This window comes from Xenopus laevis, chromosome 8L (assembly GCF_017654675.1).
Source record: "Xenopus laevis strain J_2021 chromosome 8L, Xenopus_laevis_v10.1, whole genome shotgun sequence".
Taxonomy (NCBI): Eukaryota; Metazoa; Chordata; class Amphibia; order Anura; family Pipidae; genus Xenopus; species Xenopus laevis.
Window position 1 is genome coordinate 18,482,436 of NC_054385.1, and position 18,508 is coordinate 18,500,943.

The 18,508-nt window shown below is 39.6% G+C and overlaps 1 protein-coding gene across 12 annotated transcripts in view; it reads left to right on the forward strand.

Annotated features, from left to right (window-relative positions):
* gapvd1.L (GTPase activating protein and VPS9 domains 1 L homeolog) overlaps nt 1–18,508 on the forward strand; it is a 56,419-nt gene that overhangs the window by 1,806 nt on the left and 36,105 nt on the right. For 11 of the 12 annotated variants that reach the window (XM_018229574.2, XM_018229577.2, XM_018229576.2 and 8 more), the window contains exons 2-6: nt 10,498–10,709; nt 11,661–12,504; nt 15,571–15,657; nt 17,519–17,653; nt 18,021–18,210. In XM_018229574.2, the coding sequence (XP_018085063.1) occupies nt 10,525–10,709; nt 11,661–12,504; nt 15,571–15,657; nt 17,519–17,653; nt 18,021–18,210 (1,441 nt within the window). In that variant the 5' untranslated portion in view covers nt 10,498–10,524. Of the gene's footprint in view, nt 1–9,485; nt 9,634–10,497; nt 10,710–11,660; nt 12,505–15,570; nt 15,658–17,518; nt 17,654–18,020; nt 18,211–18,508 lie in introns of those variants that run through there. The other variant, XM_041572504.1, reaches the window with a different exon arrangement.

Sequence of the window (18,508 nt, forward strand, 5' to 3'; positions counted from 1 at the left end):
AAAGTCAGTAATTAGTGGGCTGGTGTGGGCTGTTTGGGCCTCGGTGTGGGCTGTTTGGGCCTCGGTGTGGGCTGTTTGGGCCTCGGTGTGGGCTGTTTGGGCCTCGGTGTGGGCTGTTTGGGCCTCGGTGTGGGCTGTTTGGGCCTCGGTGTGGGCTGTTTGGGCCTCGGTGTACCTGAAATGCCAGAGCCTATTTTGATTCTCAGTCCAGACCTGCTCTCACTGTCCTTCCCCCGGCTTTGTGTGGGTTTCATTTACAAAAAGATTATACATTGGTGTCTTGTCTCCCTCAAATTGAATTTAGTAAGAACAGCAGTTAGAATGTAAGCCCTTCAAGAGATGCTATTAAAGGGGTGGTTCACCTTTAAGTTAACTTTTGTGTTACAGAATGGCTAATTCTAAGCAGCGTTTCGATTGGCCTTTTTTTTTTTATAGTTCTTTAATTATTTGCCATCTTATTTTAACTCTTTCCAGCTTTCAAATGGGGGTCACTGACAGATGTTCTGTAAGGCTGCACATTTATTGTTGTTGCTGCTTTTTATTACTCATCTTTCTATTCCTCTCCTGTCCATATTCCAGTCTCTTATTCAAATCAGTGCATGGTTGCTAGGGTATTTTGGACCCTAGCAACCAGATTTCTGAAATTTCAAACTGGAGAGCCGCTGACGAAACAGCTAAATAACTCAAAAGCCACAAATAATAATAAAACCAATTGCAAATGGTCTCAGAATATCACTCTCTACATCAAACTAAAATAGGGTGATAATAATGACTGAGCCTCTAAATGTGACATACCACTATGTATGCAAATAAGGAAGTATAAAAGGGTCCTTTAATAATGTATTTAGCTAATTTTATATTCATTATGGGTATTGTAGGCCCAGCACCTTCCAGGCACTGGGCACAAGTTCACAATAATTAAATTTAGCTGCAGTACCTTGATAATTTCTGTGTTCGGCAGGTGATACCTCAGTAGTATTGGCTTACCCTTTACTAAACCCACCAACACAATTCGCAGATCACTATTTTGGAAACGAAACTTCCAATTCTAAAAAAAGCACTAGTCAAGCAATTGAAAAGGGAACTTGAAAAGAAATAGAAGTTTGTTACTTAGAAATGGCAGGACAGGTGGCATTTTTATTATATTAAAGACTGGTTGATTTGATAAACATTTGGCTATAATCATTGCCACGCTCACTGGCCTGGGTTAACAAAAATGCATTTGTTGCTTACTAAGGAGAGGGTTGAAAATGGCAGTTACCCATTAATAGTTTGTAGTTATTTAAACACCCCATAAAGTCTATTGAAATTGGTCTGAGCAGTTGCCATACATATATAAAAATATAATTGGTAACTGTGTATAATCAAAATATATGTGCAGTCTATAGCACTTGATAAATATAACACTATTTCTTAAGACTGACCACATAATACATTGCAATAAATGTCACGTTAAACACAAATTAACTTGCTGAAACCTGCAAGCCCATAAATCTGATCAAGTGGAACTTGTTCTACACGTACCTACAATTTGCTGCAGTGCTTCCACACCTTTCTCCATATATTATGTATCTAATGTTTAAGTTTACATGCCTCCGATATACGGTGGTGCTTGTGAACCCTTTTAAATTAAAAACTTTGGCCTAAAAACTGTTTCTAATAAAACTAGATATTGAGAACTTGGTTACATACAAGCTAGAAACATAATGCTCATTCATTTATTAAGGGAAATAATCCAAATGTGGATAATTTTGAATTATTTAGCGGTCTGGTTGCTAGTGTTTACTGTACCCTCACTACCAGATTTAAATGACAGCGTGAAAGATGAAGAGGGATGGCCTAAATAGAAATATAAGTAGTAAAATGTAAGAATAACAGTGAAATTGTAGTCTCGCAGAACATTTGTGTTTTGTTTGCTGGGGTCAGTGACCCCTATTTGAAAGCTGGAACATGGCAGAAGAGGAAGGAAATAATAATTAAAAAACAAAAGGGAAGGCCAGTAGAAAAGTTGCTAAGAATAGGGCATTCTATAACATGCAAAAAAGTTAACTTAAAGGTTCACCTTAAACTTTACTTTTAGTATGGTCAGTGTTAAGAAACTTTACAATTGGTCTTCATTATTTATTTTTTATACTTTTCTAATTATTTGACTTTTTCTTCTGACTCTTTCCAGCTTTCAAATGTGGGTCACTGACCCCACCTAAAACAAATGCTCTGTAAGGCTACATATTTATAGTTATTGCTCCTTTTTATTACTCATATTTCTATTCAGGCCTCTCCTATTCATTTTCCAGTCTCTTATTCAAATCAATGCATGGTTGTTAGGGTTATTTGGACCATAGCAACTAGATTGTTGAAATAAATAACTCAAAAACCACAAATAATAATAAATGAAAACAAATTGCAAATAGTCTCAGAATATCACTCGGAAAATCCAAAGGTGAACAACCCCTTTAAAGAGGTTCGCCTTCAAACACTTTTTTCAGTTCCGTTGGTTTCAGATAGTTCACCAGAAATAAAGACTTTTTCCAGTTACTTTCTATTTTCTAGTTGTGACAGTTTTTGTAATATTGAAGTGTAAAGTTTAAATTTTAACCTTCTAATGCAGATCTGGGAGGGGGGGGTCGCCGACTCGTTAACTGTTCTAAATTAATACATTTAGTTGATACATTTGTTATCTTTGTCCCTGCTGAGCAGAATCCATATGTTTCATGAAAGGCAGCTGTTAGAATTGATACAATAGTTGCTACTATTCCACAGATGAGAAGTGTATCAACTAGTTGTATAAATTCGTAATGTAGCAAACTAACAGTTCAGAATCTGCACCTGGGTCACTGAGCTGCCAGACTGAAACGCGAACATTAAACTTTAGGGAAAACGGTAAAAAATAAAAGGAATTGAAAAAAGTCTTTGTTGAATAAGCTGAAAACAACTGAACTGAAAAAAAGTATTTGGAAGTTGAACAACCGCTTTAATAATTACTTACAGAAGGTTAACATAATGGCAAACTACACCTTTAAGCACAAGTAGTCCATTTTTTGGAACCCGTACTAGCAATCTGCAACCTGCATTCTTACCCGCTTGGACCTGCTACCCGACCCACAAGTACATTATCCGCAAACCCGGACCCGCGACCCTCTGACCATCAGGAAGTGCTGTCATTGTAAACCGGAAGTGACATCATCGGAACTAGGAATGATCAGAAAAAAGGAGTAAAAATCTCTATTGAGAAGATCCGCAGCCCGACCCGCAGAACCGCCGACCCAAGTCTATACCTGTGCCCGAAACTATTACCCGCAATCCACAGGGTGCCATAGGTTTTTGTGGGGAAACCCGCGGGTCCCCGAGTGGAGCTTACAATCTAATTGCCTTATCGGGGACTAATAACAAATGATCATACTCTCTTCAGAAAAAGTTTCACCCACCAGTTTATGTTCTCAACGAGGGAGGAAACTGGAGAAATGAGTGGAAAGCCATTTAATTACTATGAGAATATTCTGGCTCCATGTATATTTTGCCTTGATTCATACAGAACCAAGGGTTGCAATAATATATTATTTTTTTTCGGCTTTGTCTTATTGGCGTTAATATTCTAGAGAGGGGTTGATGCGATTATCTTTAGCAGCCTTGGGGCCTGGCCAAATGTAGCCCCCATGCTAACTGAGCAGCATGACAGCATTACTTTGAGGCCTTTCTTAGCTTAAGTGTTCTAAATGGAAACCCTAAGTCTTCAGAGGCAAATAATTGCTGAAGTTGCCATTACACTTGTGAGACTACTACTGTATGATAAAGATAGAATTCCTGTCATAAGACAGAAGTGGGACTGTTTTTTTTGGATAGTAAGGAAGAATAGTGTCACATGACTGTCAGGAAAAATGCTTATCTTTGTAAATTTACATTCGTATCCACCATAAACTAAAGTTTCTCCTAAAATGTAATCATCTTGACAGGGATGACAAAAATACATGATTAACTGAAAAAACTACTTCATGACAAAATTTAGATACTTACTTTTCCAAACTTAAAGGGGTAGTTCACCTTTCAGTTAACTTTTGTTATGTTCTAGAATACAGAATTGTAAGCAACTTTTCAATTGATCTTCATTATTTATTTGTTATTGCTTTTAAATGATTTGACCCAGCTTTCAAACGGGGATCACTGACCCCCATCTAAAAAACAGTTGCCCTGTAAGACTACAAATGTATTGTTATTGCTACTTTTTATTACTCGTCTTTTCAGAACCTCCCTTATTCATAATCTGTCTCTTTTTCAAATCAGTACATGGTTGCTAGGGTAATTTGGAGCCTAGCGACCAGATTGCTGAAACTGGAGAGCTTCTAAATAAAAAGCTTAATGAACTTAAAAACCACAAATAATAAAAAATTAAAAATGTCACTCACTACATCATACTAGAATTAACTGAAGGTGAACAACCCACTGAACTTATTGTGTGGGAAATGTAACCATGTAGCTGAACAGATTTATTTCCATTGGGTATTATTGCTTGTGTGTGTATAGTGCTGTCATCTCTCTTTTATACACATGGCATGGTCTGAGTTAGTAGCTGCAAAGTAGAAAGCAAAATGTTTACCTTTCCTTTGCTTTCTTCCCCTTCAAGCAAGGGAAACTTTATCTTATATATGAACAGGTCTAGACTTAATATACAGAATACTTGGGACCTGGGGGTTCCTGTGTATCTCCATAATCTGTTTAAATTAATTTTATTTTTAAATGAATTGTTTTGCCACCAATATGGATTTGTGCAGTTACCATCAAGTTAAAGGTTCTGTTGTATTACTAAAGTGAAGAAAAGCAATAAAACTAAATTGGACTGCATGTGAAATGGTTTTTCTGTGAATCGCCATTTTTTGTATACCGGGTTTCTGCATACCATGCCTATTGCTGTTATTTTTCTTTTCTCCACTAGATGCAGGCTGAGTAACAGTATCAATTTCTGTATTCATTTCCCCAAGAAAATATCAAGGAAAACTTTTACTCTCATCCTTCTTGAAACCTTTCTCTTATTATTATTATTAACATGTATTTATATAGCGCCAACATATTGCGTAGCACTGTGTTCTCTTCTTCTCTTTATTATTAACACATCTTATAAGACAGTGAAAAGGGCTTCAGTTTTCTACATAATTAAATATAATTTACTGTACTTGAAAAGCTTTAATCGAATTAAGCTCATTAGTAGTTATTTGCTCTTTGGCTAGTGACACACAGAGCTGTTCATTGGATTTCAAAGCAGTCAGCGAAAAGCCGATGTGCTTCCATATTTTGAACTTCATCGCAATTAGTGTTGTGACATAAGTCACGAATCTCAGGCTGCCGTTCTTCTCGTTGCTGTGAATAGTTCATATTCTTATCTTTTTATATTTTATAACTGGAAATATTATACAGTTTTATACTCGCCAGATCTTAAAAATTTAATTTTAGTGTGCAAGTCTATAAAGTGACTTGAGTAAGTTCACTATCATGGGAACTACTTTTACGTCTGTGCAAGTGAGAAAGAGTCACAAAGTCTACAGAGTAACCTGCTATTAGCTGGGGCTTTAATATATTTACATTCCATTGGGGCTGAACTCCAACATAAATGACAGCTACTTGTAGTTCTTTATTGTAGGTATCCCATTTCTATAGATACCGTACTTTTTTTTGTTCAACAGAGTCTTCAAAGGAACCTGTGAGCATGGAAAAGAGTAATTTGACTTTTTTTCACCATACATTTCTCAATTCATACTTGGTTTTTATTTATTTACAACATATTGTACAATATGTGCATTTTGAGTTCATGTACATACATATATATATATATATATATATATATATATATATATATATATATATATATATATATATATATGCTTCAATTGTCCAGTTACTTCCCAATTTCTACCTTACCCCCCCCCCCCCCCCCCAATGATGAGTTTAGCTTTGGTTCTGTACTTATTACCTTTAAAAAGCTGTATCTGTGGGTATATGCAGCTGTGCTCCTACTAACATCTCTGATATTAAGGTTCCACTGTGGCTTCCAGCCCATCTCGCCACACCAGGTCGTATTTCTGGGGTCAACCTCTTGTAGCATAAGTAAGTTGTATCGGGGAGTGTTGCTTTCAGCGGATTCAGCCAGCCATTGAGGGAAGACATCCAATTCAAAAGGACACATTTTTTGGCATAGAAAAGTAAGGTATGGAAAAGTATTCTCATGGCCGCCCTTGGGGTGACCTTGTCTGCTATTCCAAGAAGGCTTACCTTGGGGTTAGTAGTTAAGGTAGGTTTCGTCCTGGATGTAGGTGAGCACTTGGGATCAGTAGGCTTGGATTTGAGGATGATAATGTGTAGGTAAGGTGCCTCTTCGGCCCTACACATGGGGCACTGTGGTGAGTCATGTTTGTTCATACAGAACAGTCTAGTCTATGTAGGATTTTGAATTGGATCAATCTATCTCTGGTTGAGACCAGGTAGTCATAAGCCCTATCAGTTGCCTCTTCCCAGTTATCGTCCTCCAACTCTGGTATGTCCCTGCTCCAGGCTATACCCCCTGCATTAAATAGAGGTTTTATGGTAGCTAAAAGAAGTGAGTATAGCTTTTTGACAAGATTCTTGTTGGAGATGGTTCTTAGTTTGTAATACCATTCACAAAAGCCCTTGCCCGTAGGTGATACCCTGCCGGCAATACCCCGTGGCTCCTCCTCTTTTTGCATCACAGCCTGCCAGCTCCGCCCCTTTTGCATAACGGTCCGCCCCTTAATTCCCGCCCCCACCACTGCCCGGTAATTTTATTTATTTTTTTAAAAGGTGGCAACCTTAGCTGCCACCCATGCTTTGTAGGGGGTGAGTGTTTATAACTGGGTGTGTTGTGTGTAAGTTGATGAGTTTGTGAAATGGGATATATGTGAGTGATTCTGTTGAGCTTGAAGTTCGGATTGAGCCACCAGTGAATATAGTAGATCTGGGCTGCCAGTGAGTAAAACAACCAATGTGGGAGGCCCAGTCCCCCTTCACTGACTAGGGCCTGCAGTTTTGCCCGAGCAAACCAGGGGCCTTGTTTGCCCAGAGGAAAGCTGTTTGGGCATTATCAGAGGAGGTAAAAAAGGTGCCTGGGATGAGGACGGGAGAATTGTGTAAGATATAGAGGAATTTAGGTAGAAATATTCTATTTAATAGATTGATTCAGCCCCAGATTAAAATGGACAGGTTGGCCCACACTTTCAGTTTGTCTTTTATAGCGGAGAGAATCGGCTCCAGATTAGAGGGTATGAAAGAGTCTAAATTTCTGTGTACCACAATGCCAAGGTATCATGGCGTCGCTACTGCAGACGCCATGATGTCTCCACCAGGTTTGGAATGAATTAAAATAAGTGTTAGTAATGAGCAGGATTTTATGGCACTGCAATATGTTGGTTATCAGCAGTTAAAAAGGTGGTTCACCTTTAAATTCACTTTTAGTATGTTATAGAAGGCCTCTTATTAGCAACTGGTCTTCATTATTTCATTGCTTTATTATTTATTCTATATACACTTTTTGAATTATTTGCATTCTTCTTCTGACTCTTTCCAGCTTTCAAATGGGGGTCACTGACCCCATATAAAAACGAATGCTCTGTAAGGCTACAAATGCTACTTTTCAGGCCCTCCCCTATTCATATTCCAGTCTCTTATTCAAATCAACGCCTGGTTGCTGGGGTCATTTGGACCCAAGCAACCAGATTGCTGAAATTTCTAACTGGAGAGCTGCTGAATAAAAAGCTAAATAACTCAAAAACCAGAAATAATAAAAAATGAAAAACATTTGCATATTGTCTCAGAAAATCACTCTCTACATCATACTTAAAGTGAATTTAAAGATGAACAGTCCCTTTAATAAAATGTATCCTTTGTTATATTCCCTGGAAACTGTTTCAGTATGATGCACACAGTTATATTGCAAAAGTTAATTTGTAGGTGAATTTCTCCATTAACATGGTTAGGCTGGGGGTGGCTCTTTTCCACCTCCTGGGTATTTTTGAGTCCATGTGCAACATGGTGAAAATATGGAGTTGACTTAATTTATTCCAACATTATGTAGTGTGCAAGAGCTGTGTCTGTGCAGAGATGTCTGTATACTACCCAACGTGTTACAGCATGCATCCAGCATCGGCAAAGACACATAGTAGTAATTTTCCAGGGCACTTCTGGCCTCGGGACTTTTAAAGGTTACACCAAAAAATGAAAGTGTTTTAAAGTAATGAAAATATCATGTACTGTTTTGCTGCATTGGTAAAACTGTTATGTTTGCTTCAGAAACACTACTATCGTTTATATTAACAAGCTTCTGTATAGCCATTCAAAGCTAAAAAAGGAGAAAAGGCACAGGATACACAGCAGATAACACATACGCTCTGTAAAGTACAATGGTGTTCTTCAGAATGTATGTTATCTATTGTGTATCCTGTGTTTGAATGGCTACCCCCTTGACTACAGAACAGCTTGTTTATATAAACTATAGTAGTACTTATCTGTTATCTACTGTTTATCCTGTGTTTGAATGGCTGCCCCCATGACTGCAGAACAACTTGTTTATATAAACTATAGTAGTACTTGTCGGTTATCTACTGTGTATCCTGTGTTTGAATGGCTGCCCCCACGGCTACAGAACAGCTTGTTTATTTAAACTATAGTAGTACTTGTCGGTTATCTACTGTGTATCCTGAGTTTGAATGGCTGCCCCCATGGCTACAGAACAGCTTGTTTATATAAACTATAGTAATGGTTCCTACCAGAGGCACAGCAGGAGGGGCCTAGCCAATCACAGCCCTGCAGTCACACTGGCAAAGACAGGCTTCAGTTCCCCACTAGGTCAGCCTAGCTGCTGATTGGTTCCAATCCTACAGTGCATTGTGCCACTGACTCCCCTGCACAGCCTGGGAAATTAGGCAGCAGGAAGTGAAACAGATGGGCGGGGCTATTAGGGTTTTTGAAGACATTTTCGATAAAGTAACCACAAACACAACTTTTTAAAGCACACCAGTTTTATATCTAAAAGAGTTTAATGCACTGGCAAATTTTTGTTTTTTTACTTAATATGTCTCCTTGAATGTTTATTAAACTTTTTAAATTTTTGTTACATAAAATGTGTATTATTTTTCATTATGCAACAACAGTTTTTGGGTGGAGGACCCATTTAAATAAAGACTTGCAGATCTTTAATAATGGCATTTGGTTACTTCCGCTCACCGCTGTCCCTGCAGACATTAAAATCCCACTATTTGGAAATAACTAGTGAGCAAGGAGGTCATGCATTAACACTGGGCAAATCTGCACCTGGGCAGAAACCCATGGCAACCAATCAGATGTTTGTTTTCTTTGTTCTATCTGCAGCTTGCGGAAAAAAGCTAACCGGTGATTGGTTGCTATGGATTACTGCAAGTCCCAAGTCTCCATTCAAGTGAGTGTCAAAGGTGTTCCACCATCAATGCTGATTTACTCACTTTACTTTAAGTGCCTCAATGGTTAAAAGAAAATCCACTACAAAACTTGCAAAAATAGAGAAGGATGCAGATCTATGAAAGTGGCGTTTTTCTCTCGTCCGAGTGAAGTTTCATTTTTTTCAAGCTGACCAACTTAATGAGGAACACTAACAAAAAGGTATTGTATGCGTGCAGATGTATGAAGGTGAAACAAGAACTTATACTAAGTATCGCTTTTGGATTTGTTCCAAGGGCACTGTAAGCAGCTGCAGGAGGGTGACCCTCGGGTCTGTCTGTATTGTAATTAAGAAAGCGCTTTTAAATGCATAGATTTGAGGAATTGGATGCCAGCAGGGTTTTTTTGATTTTTTTATTTGGGCAAAAAATCTGGCATAACCCATAAAACCTTTCTGTAAGTATTAGGTGGTTTGTAGAAAGAAAGAATGTTTTTGTCTACGAGCGTTGTTTTTGGAATTGTTTTCCCGGTGTAGTATTCTGTTTCTTACAAACTAAAATACCTAGTCTTCCCCAAAACGGGTAGCCCAGTCATATTGCAGATTTTTTATTTTAACTTTACCACTGACCCCCATCTCCTTTATGTATCCCAAAAAAAATGGTCTCGATCACAGCAGCAGCCAGGAGGTTAATATCTGTGGCTCCCCCTCTTGTTGGAATTTGCGGAAGAGGAATACTAATGCTTGTTTTTGCTTAGCACAGAGCCTTCTTTGTCATAGGCATTGAAGGGTTTATGCTAAAGCATGTCATCTCGCACATTGCAAGGATTTCGTAGGAAGATTGCTTCATGAAGACTAACACTACTTTCAGGCCATTGTATGTGCTGTGCTCACATATATATTTAGTGCACTTTCGAAGTACAGTAATAAAGCAGGGAAACTGGCTTCTCTTAACATTCAGTTCTAGGTGTGTGTGTATAATGTAAAAGTTATTGCTGATGTTGTAGGATTGCATGTGTACATTACAATCGCCCTTTAATTTCAGACCAAGATGTTTTCACAAGTGCTTGTTACTCCTTGCCTTCCAGGTTTGACGGTTCTCCTCCAGTGCCAAGATGGTGAAGCCAGATATCCATACTCTTGCTCGCCATCTGAAGCAAGAGCGGCTCTATGTCAACTCAGAGAAGCAGCTCATCCAGAGGCTGAATGCTGATGTGCTGAAGACAGCAGAGAGGCTCTACCGAACATCATGGATAGCCAAGCAGCAAAGGATTAACCTGGACAGACTCATTCTCACAAGGTAGGCCACAAGCATGACTGTGTTTCTTCACATGTAAAACAAAGATGTATAGGGGCAAATTCACTAACCTCCGACGATTTGCCAGCGACGGCTTCACTCCCATTGCAACACTTCGCCAGACACAGATTCGCCAGGACAACACTAATTCACTAAAATCCGAAGTTGCGTCCAGGGTGCCGAACGATGGCGAAGTAGCACTAGCGTTACTGCGGCAAGTGAAGTTTCACTAGCATTGCGAAATTTGCATACAATGGGAAGTTAAAGTTGAATGAACGTATATGTTGCAGCCCGGGAAACCTTAACAAAATAAAATAGAGTTGTTATATTGCCCTACACATGTGCCCAGTGTATAGTTTATGTGCCATATGTTAGGAAATATAGGGGGGAAGCCGTGTACCCCAGAAAATTCTTTAGATCTTCTGCAGCCTATCACCCTGAAAAATGAAAAGTCGCCAGCTTTTTTTGGGACTTAGAATTTTTTTTTGATGAAGTCCTATCTACTCTATTGCACTTGCCAGAAGGCAAGTCTGGCGCAAGAGGTAACGTTCAGTAAAATCCACATCTTAGTGAATTTCCGTACTTCTGTCCATTTGCCAGAGCGCAACTTCGCCAGGCGTAAGGGAGCGACGTACCGCTTGAGTCTATCTCCTTCACTAGCGAAGTTACGAAAGTCAGCGGAGTAATGAAATGACGTCACGCTGGCGAATTTTGCAAACTTTTGTCACTTCGCCCTTTAGTAAATCTTCTCCATAGTTGGTTAGTCTATTCCCTTTATTACATACCATTTCAGGAGACAAGTGCATGCTGCTACTGTCCATTTAGATGAGTGGAAGTATATATGCCTCAGAGTCTTATAAGCATTTCCCAGCTGTACATAACTCACCCACTTTTATAATTTTTCCAGTTTATTTCCATTCCTTTTATCAATTGTATTGTCTTTTGTCTATTTAGTGCTGAAGCATCCCCAGCTGAGTGTTGCCAACATGCAAAGGTCCTAGAGGATACTCAGTTTGTGGATGGTTACAAGCAGCTGGGCTTTCAGGAGACTGCATATGGGGAGTTTCTCAATCACCTGCGTGAGAATCCGCGCCTCATTGCATCTTGCCTTGTGGCAGCAGAAAAACTCAACCAGGAGAATGCCCAGAGTGTCATACACACTGTCTTCACCTCTCTGTATGGCAACTGTATAATGCAGGAGGATGAGAGCTACTTGTTACAGGTTCTGCGTTACTTAATTGAGTTTGAACTGAAGGAGAATGATAACCCACGAAGGCTGCTTAGGAAAGGCACATGTGCATTCAGCATTATCTTCAAACTCTTCTCTGAAGGCCTTTTCTCCCCCAAGCTCTTTCTAACAGCAACCCTACACGAGCCGATCATGCAGTTGCTGGTGGAGGATGAGGACCATCTGGAAACCGACCCTGCAAAACTGATCGATAGGTTTTCTCCAGCCCAGCAGGAAAAGTTATTTGGGGAGAAAGGCAGTGAAGCTTTTCGCCTAAGGGTGCAGGAAATGGTGGCATCAAATGAAGCTAAGCTTGTGACGCTTGTCAATAAATTCATAGGATACTTGAAGCAGAACACATACTGCTTCCCGCACAGTCTAAGATGGATCGTCTCACAAATGTTCAAAACTTTGTCCTGTGTAGAGGGGCTGGAGGTTAGCGAGGTGAGATCTATGTGCACTGACCTGCTACTGACTTGTTTCATTTGCCCAGCAATTGTGAACCCGGAACAGTACGGGATCATTTCAGACGCTCCCATCAATGAAGTAGCAAGGTTCAACCTAATGCAGGTATGGAGACTTAATATGGTGAAAATGTATTTATTAATCCTAGTGTGAATGTCAGTGGAGTTACCACAAACAAAACGTTGGTCACCCGCAATTTTTTGCATGTCATGGGTCGCATGTTTCATGGGAGACCCATAATGTCAGGGATGGTGTGCGGAGGTGCGAATAAAAATTTGTGGTGTGGACTGGGCCCCCCAAAGTTAAACCACTGGCATGGTTTTGGGACTTATCATGAGTAACATGCAATATACTCTATTTTCAAATTGAATTCAACGAATAGGGCTTGTTTTTAATATGTGTTTTTCCTGTCTTTTCAATCACAAATAATCTATGATTCATTCATCAATCTATGTTCATTATTTCTTCAGCTAAACAGGAAAATTTATGCTACTCCATCTTAGGTCCTTGCAAGGTACAGATTACAAATTCACAGATTTTTTCCCTCTACATAAGGAATTGTATAGTTAAAGAATTTGATTTAAACAATACGCAAATAGTATGTTAAGCACAAGCCTTATTCACTGAATAAGACCTTAAACTGCCGCTTTCCTTTCCTTACTGTATAAGTCTGGCCACCTTAATCAACCAGTAGCTCGTGAGCAACATGTTGCTCCCCAACCCCTTGGATGTTGCTCTCAGTGTCCTCAAAGCAGGTGCTTATTTTTGAATTCCAGGCTTGGAGGCAAGTTTTGGTTGTATAAAAACCAGATGTACTGCCAAACAGAGCCTCTTGTAGGCTGCTAGTCCACATAGGGGCTATCAATAGCCAATCACAGCCCTTATTTGGCACCACCCAGGAACATGTTTCAGGCTTGTGTTGCTCCCCAACTCTATTTACATCTGAATGTTGCTCACAGGTGAAAAAGGTTGGGGACCCCTGATCTACACCATAACACATTATTTTCATCCATAGAAGCTGAATTATCAGTTTTTCAAATAGCTGCACTGTGCAGACACTGGGGTTTTAATATTATTCCTCGCATTTTTCATCTTTGGTAGATGTAGTCTGTAAAGGAACTATAAGGGCTTGTTTGCAACCACAGTAGTCATGCATAAATAGGCACAATCGTTGTTCAGACTGATGACATTCATTGATGACATGTGTGCGTCCAAAGCCATTCCCTGCACTTCTGCATGGTTTTGCGGAGTTCAAGGGTTATCCAAACCACCTCCTATTTGGAATTGTGCTCATTAATGAAGGGGAGTCCTTGCAATCTTCAAGCTGGTTGGTAGCTCCATGGTTCTCACAGTGGCTAGTGTAAATACATGCAGCATACTTTCCCCTAAGGCGCTGATATTATTTAGATGTTTTGAAACATCATTTTTGAAATGATAGCATTCTGAATCAAAACACAAAGGCTAATACCTCTGTTATCAAACATCACCTACCATGGAGTCACATGCAACTTCCAAGCACACACAATTATGCTGAAATTATAGAAAAAAACAATGGCAAATTGCATCTGAAATTGCTTTTTGCAGTTGTAATTGACCTCTTTTGAAATTTTTCTGAAATGTTCTTATGTTAGCGGCCAGCCTGGTGTCCAAGGTTAGCAATTGTATACACTGAGTGGGGGTTGCCTAATTAATTGGCACGGCCCTGTGAACTTTTTCCTGTGCTTTAATTCGCAAAAAAATTAATTGTTAATTTAGAATGTCCACACCTCTAGGATTAGCGTGCCTTTAAAAAAGTGTTTTCAATTAGCCCAACACACTGTTAGCTCTCTCTGTGGCACCCCATTATGTTTATAGTTTAAAGGCCCCCGTGCACGGGCCGATAAAGCTGCTGACAGACCAAGTCGGCAGCTTATTGGCTCGTGTTTGGGGCCATCCGACGGGTTTCCCCGATCTCGATCGGGCAGGTTAAAAAATCCCGTCGGATCGCGGCTGCATCCATGCGTGTATGCGGTCCCGCGATCCGACTGCCCGTATCAGATCCATTAGGATCTGATCGTTGTTCCCTAGGGCCCACGATCGGATCAGCCCGATATCGATAAACGAGCGGATCTCTACATCTATGGTCACCTTAAAGGGCGGCTATCACAGCCAAAATCAAACACATATTAACAATCTGACCAGTACAAGCTAAACACGTTAAATCAAACTACATATATAGTTTTTTTGAAAAAAACTGCAGGTTTTAAAAAAAAATACCTTACTTTGTCAAATGGGTTCTTTCACTGAGGGAGTCCATACTGAGACTATAACAGAGACTATAAAATGCAAATTTCAGGAGCGTGCTCAGATTGTAGCATTGCCTTGAGTATTCTACCCAGAATGCCTTGTTTCAGTAAACTCTTCCACGAATTATCACGAGATTTCCCTATCTTGTCCCCTGCTGGTGATGTTATTATGCAAATGAAGAGCACACACTAACTTCCAGAAGGTGGCAGCACTACTGAACAGCAGCTAACACAGGGGTTTGACTGATTTAAAAATAGCTTAGAAGGGTTGATAAGCAGCCAAGGAATTTCAACTGAGCATGTGCGAGATTTCAGAGCTACAGTTGCCTCAGCTAGAACTGCAGTGGAGAAGGTATAGTGAGCTGATGATTTACATTATACAAACAATTCTAACTGTTCTAAAATCAGATTTCTTGTACTTTCACATAGTGTATTTACTTAGTAAATGATTTTAGTTATGATTGGTGCCCTTTAAAAGAATCCCACCAACAGTAACCTGTGTGTCAGGTGGTGGTCTTTATTCATGCACACATATAGGGTTAATTCATCTGCAGGAATTATCCTGCATTGAGTGTGAGCTTGTACAGTCTGCCTTGCTTCTAGCCATGTGCCTCAAGGCAGGCTCTTAATTCAGGAAGACTGGCTATATTGTAAATTACCTGTTGTGTAGACACCGTTTATAATACAAATGAATGAATTTGTTTTTATTAAATATAATTGTAATCAAAAATAAATGTTCATGTAATAAATAATATTACACACAGCACATGATAATTTGACTTTCACATGCTTCCTCCAGGCCTTGCCGGGTGAGGTCTTCTTTTGTACTGTAAGCCTTTTTTTTTTGTAATCTGTCTGATTATCTCACTGTTCACCTTTCCTTCAGGTGGGCCGCCTCTTACAGCAACTGGCACTAAGTGGATTTGAAGAGGGAGATTCACGGAGCAAGAGTAACCTCAGTAAATTTGACAAAGTAAGTGAAGTGGTCTGAAATACAGAAATTACTCAAAACTATCTATCTATCATAATATATATGATCTATATATGATATTAATCTTAATATTAGGCTTTGGTTAATTTGCCTGAAACTGATGGATTCCCATAGGGAACCTAAGATGTACAATATTCCCACACCTTCTCATACTCCTCATTTTAGATTGCAAGTTCTTTTGGGCAGATCCCACTTAACCACCTGAATTGAATTGTATGTAATCTGTATGCTCGGTATATACACCTATTTTTTGTACAAAGCTACAGATTATGTTGGTTTAGATAAGAATAATTATAATAATAATATATCATTTTTGACCTAGTGTTAAACAAAAGCGACAGATGCAACTGGACAGCTGCTGAATAAAAAGCTAAATAATTCAAAAACACAAATAATAAAGGAGGAAAACCAACTGCAAATTGTCCTATACATACAACCCCTTTAAGGGTTAGTCCACACGAGGAGATTCGGGGAGATTTAGTTGCCTGGCGTGTCTTCCCATCTGCTATAATGAAAAGTTGCCTGCACTAAAGCACACACAGTGCTTCGTTTTCCAATGTCCCCGAATCTCCTCGTGTGGACTAACCCCAATGTGATACAATCCCTTTAATGTGAGTATGTGTGCTGTCACTGCAGAAACTGATCAGTTTTAGGTAAAGTGACCAATGATCAATGATGACCATAGCAACTGTTAATTGTTATCACTGCAGTCACACAGGCTTTGTATGTATAGGAAAAGAATGAACTCTGCTTAGTGGGACAATATACACCTAAAAACACTTTTGCTTAAAAAAAAGTGCAAATAGAGAAATAGGACGTGGGATGTGTGTTGAAAATGCATTGTCTTTTCTTTTAATTTATAAAAGAGAATCTTTATTTTTCCTAATTTGCCGTTCACTGAACATCCTCCCCCATTATAAACCAGGCTTTTTTTTCAGAGTTCCTAATTTGCTTTTGAACAAAGAAACTCTTTCCTTCTCTAAGGGTCAGTCCACACGAGCAGATTCGAGGAGATTAATCTCCCCAGCAACAAATCACCTTTTCAACAATCTTCCCGAACTGCCTTCCCCCTGCCCTCCGCCAGCTAAAATGAAAATCGCTTTGTTTCCGAAGTCGTCTGAAGTTTCCTTGTGAGGCGACTTTGGAAAACGAAAAACGAAGCGCCTCGTGTGAATTGCCGTAGGCGATTTTCATTTTAGCCAGCGGAGGGCAGGGGGAAGGCAGTTTGTGAAGATTGTCGCCCCGAAGAAGGTGCGATTTGTCGCTGGGGTGACTAATCTCTCCGAATCTGCTCGTTTGGACTGACCCTAAACTGCAGCCTGAGCAGCTCATTATCAGAGTGCTTCTCAGTGGATTGACCCACAGGAAGTGCTAAAGGGAAACTTGTTTAATTTTTTTTCATTAGTGCCAGAAATAGCAAAAACCATAGAATAATAAATAACAATAAGCAAAAGGTATGTTCAGCATGCGCCTCTACATTCATTCATGTGCTTACACTTATGTGCTTCATTTATCAACACTGGGCACAAATTCCCATGGGCAGTTACCTATAGCAGCCAATCAGCGATTAGGTTTTTAAAGCCACCTGCAAGTAGAACAATGAATGCAGCAATCTGATTGGTTGCGATGGGGAACTCCTCAGGGGCAAATTTGCCCAGTGTTGATAAATGACCCCCACTGTGAGGGTCTCAGCAAACAATTCTATGGCATTTCCAAGTAAATGTCGCCTAACAGCGCTATTATCTGATGGTTAAAGATAATGTGGCATTTACCTCAAAACAGAAAAGCAAGCAACTGATATGTGATCCTGTATATTGGGTAAACATTACAATTCTCTACGCAGAGCTGTGTGGCTGCTTTCCTGGATGTGGTTATCAGTGGTCATGCAGTTGAAACACCTCCCCTTTCATCTGTGAATCTCTTGGAAGGATTAAGTCGAACAGTTGTATACATGACGTACACCCAACTTATGAGTCTGGTAAGAGTATGCCATGTGCGGTACTGGGAAGGGCAATTTTAGTAATGTTGCAGAATGTCTTGTTCTTAGCACTTTTCCATTTCCAAAAATTTTCCCCTTTAAAACAGATAAGTAAGTAGTTGTGATTGTGCTTTAGTTTCAGTTTTAGAATATATTTAGCATTGCCCTCAAAGCAACTAGAAATAATCAAGCAGCTCAAAAATGTAGTGGTCGTAGGACAGAATATGTAAAGCCAGTTCCAGTTCACTTTTATTTGCTGTTGAAAATAATTGACACAAAACCCAGACAAAACCTTTATTTTTATTTATTTTATTTTTTTTGCAAATTCTAATCAGATGCATAATGTAATAGTGACTCTGCTTTACAGTTGGGGTTCTTGCGTACTGTCATCTCCAGTGACCAATTGCGGGAAGAGGACAGGATGGCATTGGAAAACCTCCTAGCTACGGTACCCCAAACCAAGCCAGGGAAGAGTAACAATGATACAACACCTTACAGCACTCCTCAACTCTCCCCAGCCACCACACCAGCCTGCAAGAAGAATAGGCTACCTATTGGTAAGAGCAGTAGTCTTTGCAGGGTAGTTAATATTCCTATAAAACCAAAAGAATGGATGAGTTAAATGGAGGTTTATCAACAGTAGAGTTGATCAGGTTTAGATAAAGGTGCACAATATTTAGCAAAATACAATTCCCACTTTTCCTCACCCATCTCAGCTGATGGAGGAATGATTAGAATGATAGATCTGCAAAATCTGGGAAAGCCTAACAGTTAGGTTGATAAAAAGCATTTAGATTAGCTCCGAAGAAGATTGCGCACACATGTTTAACTAGGCAAACTCACCCTACCAGGATG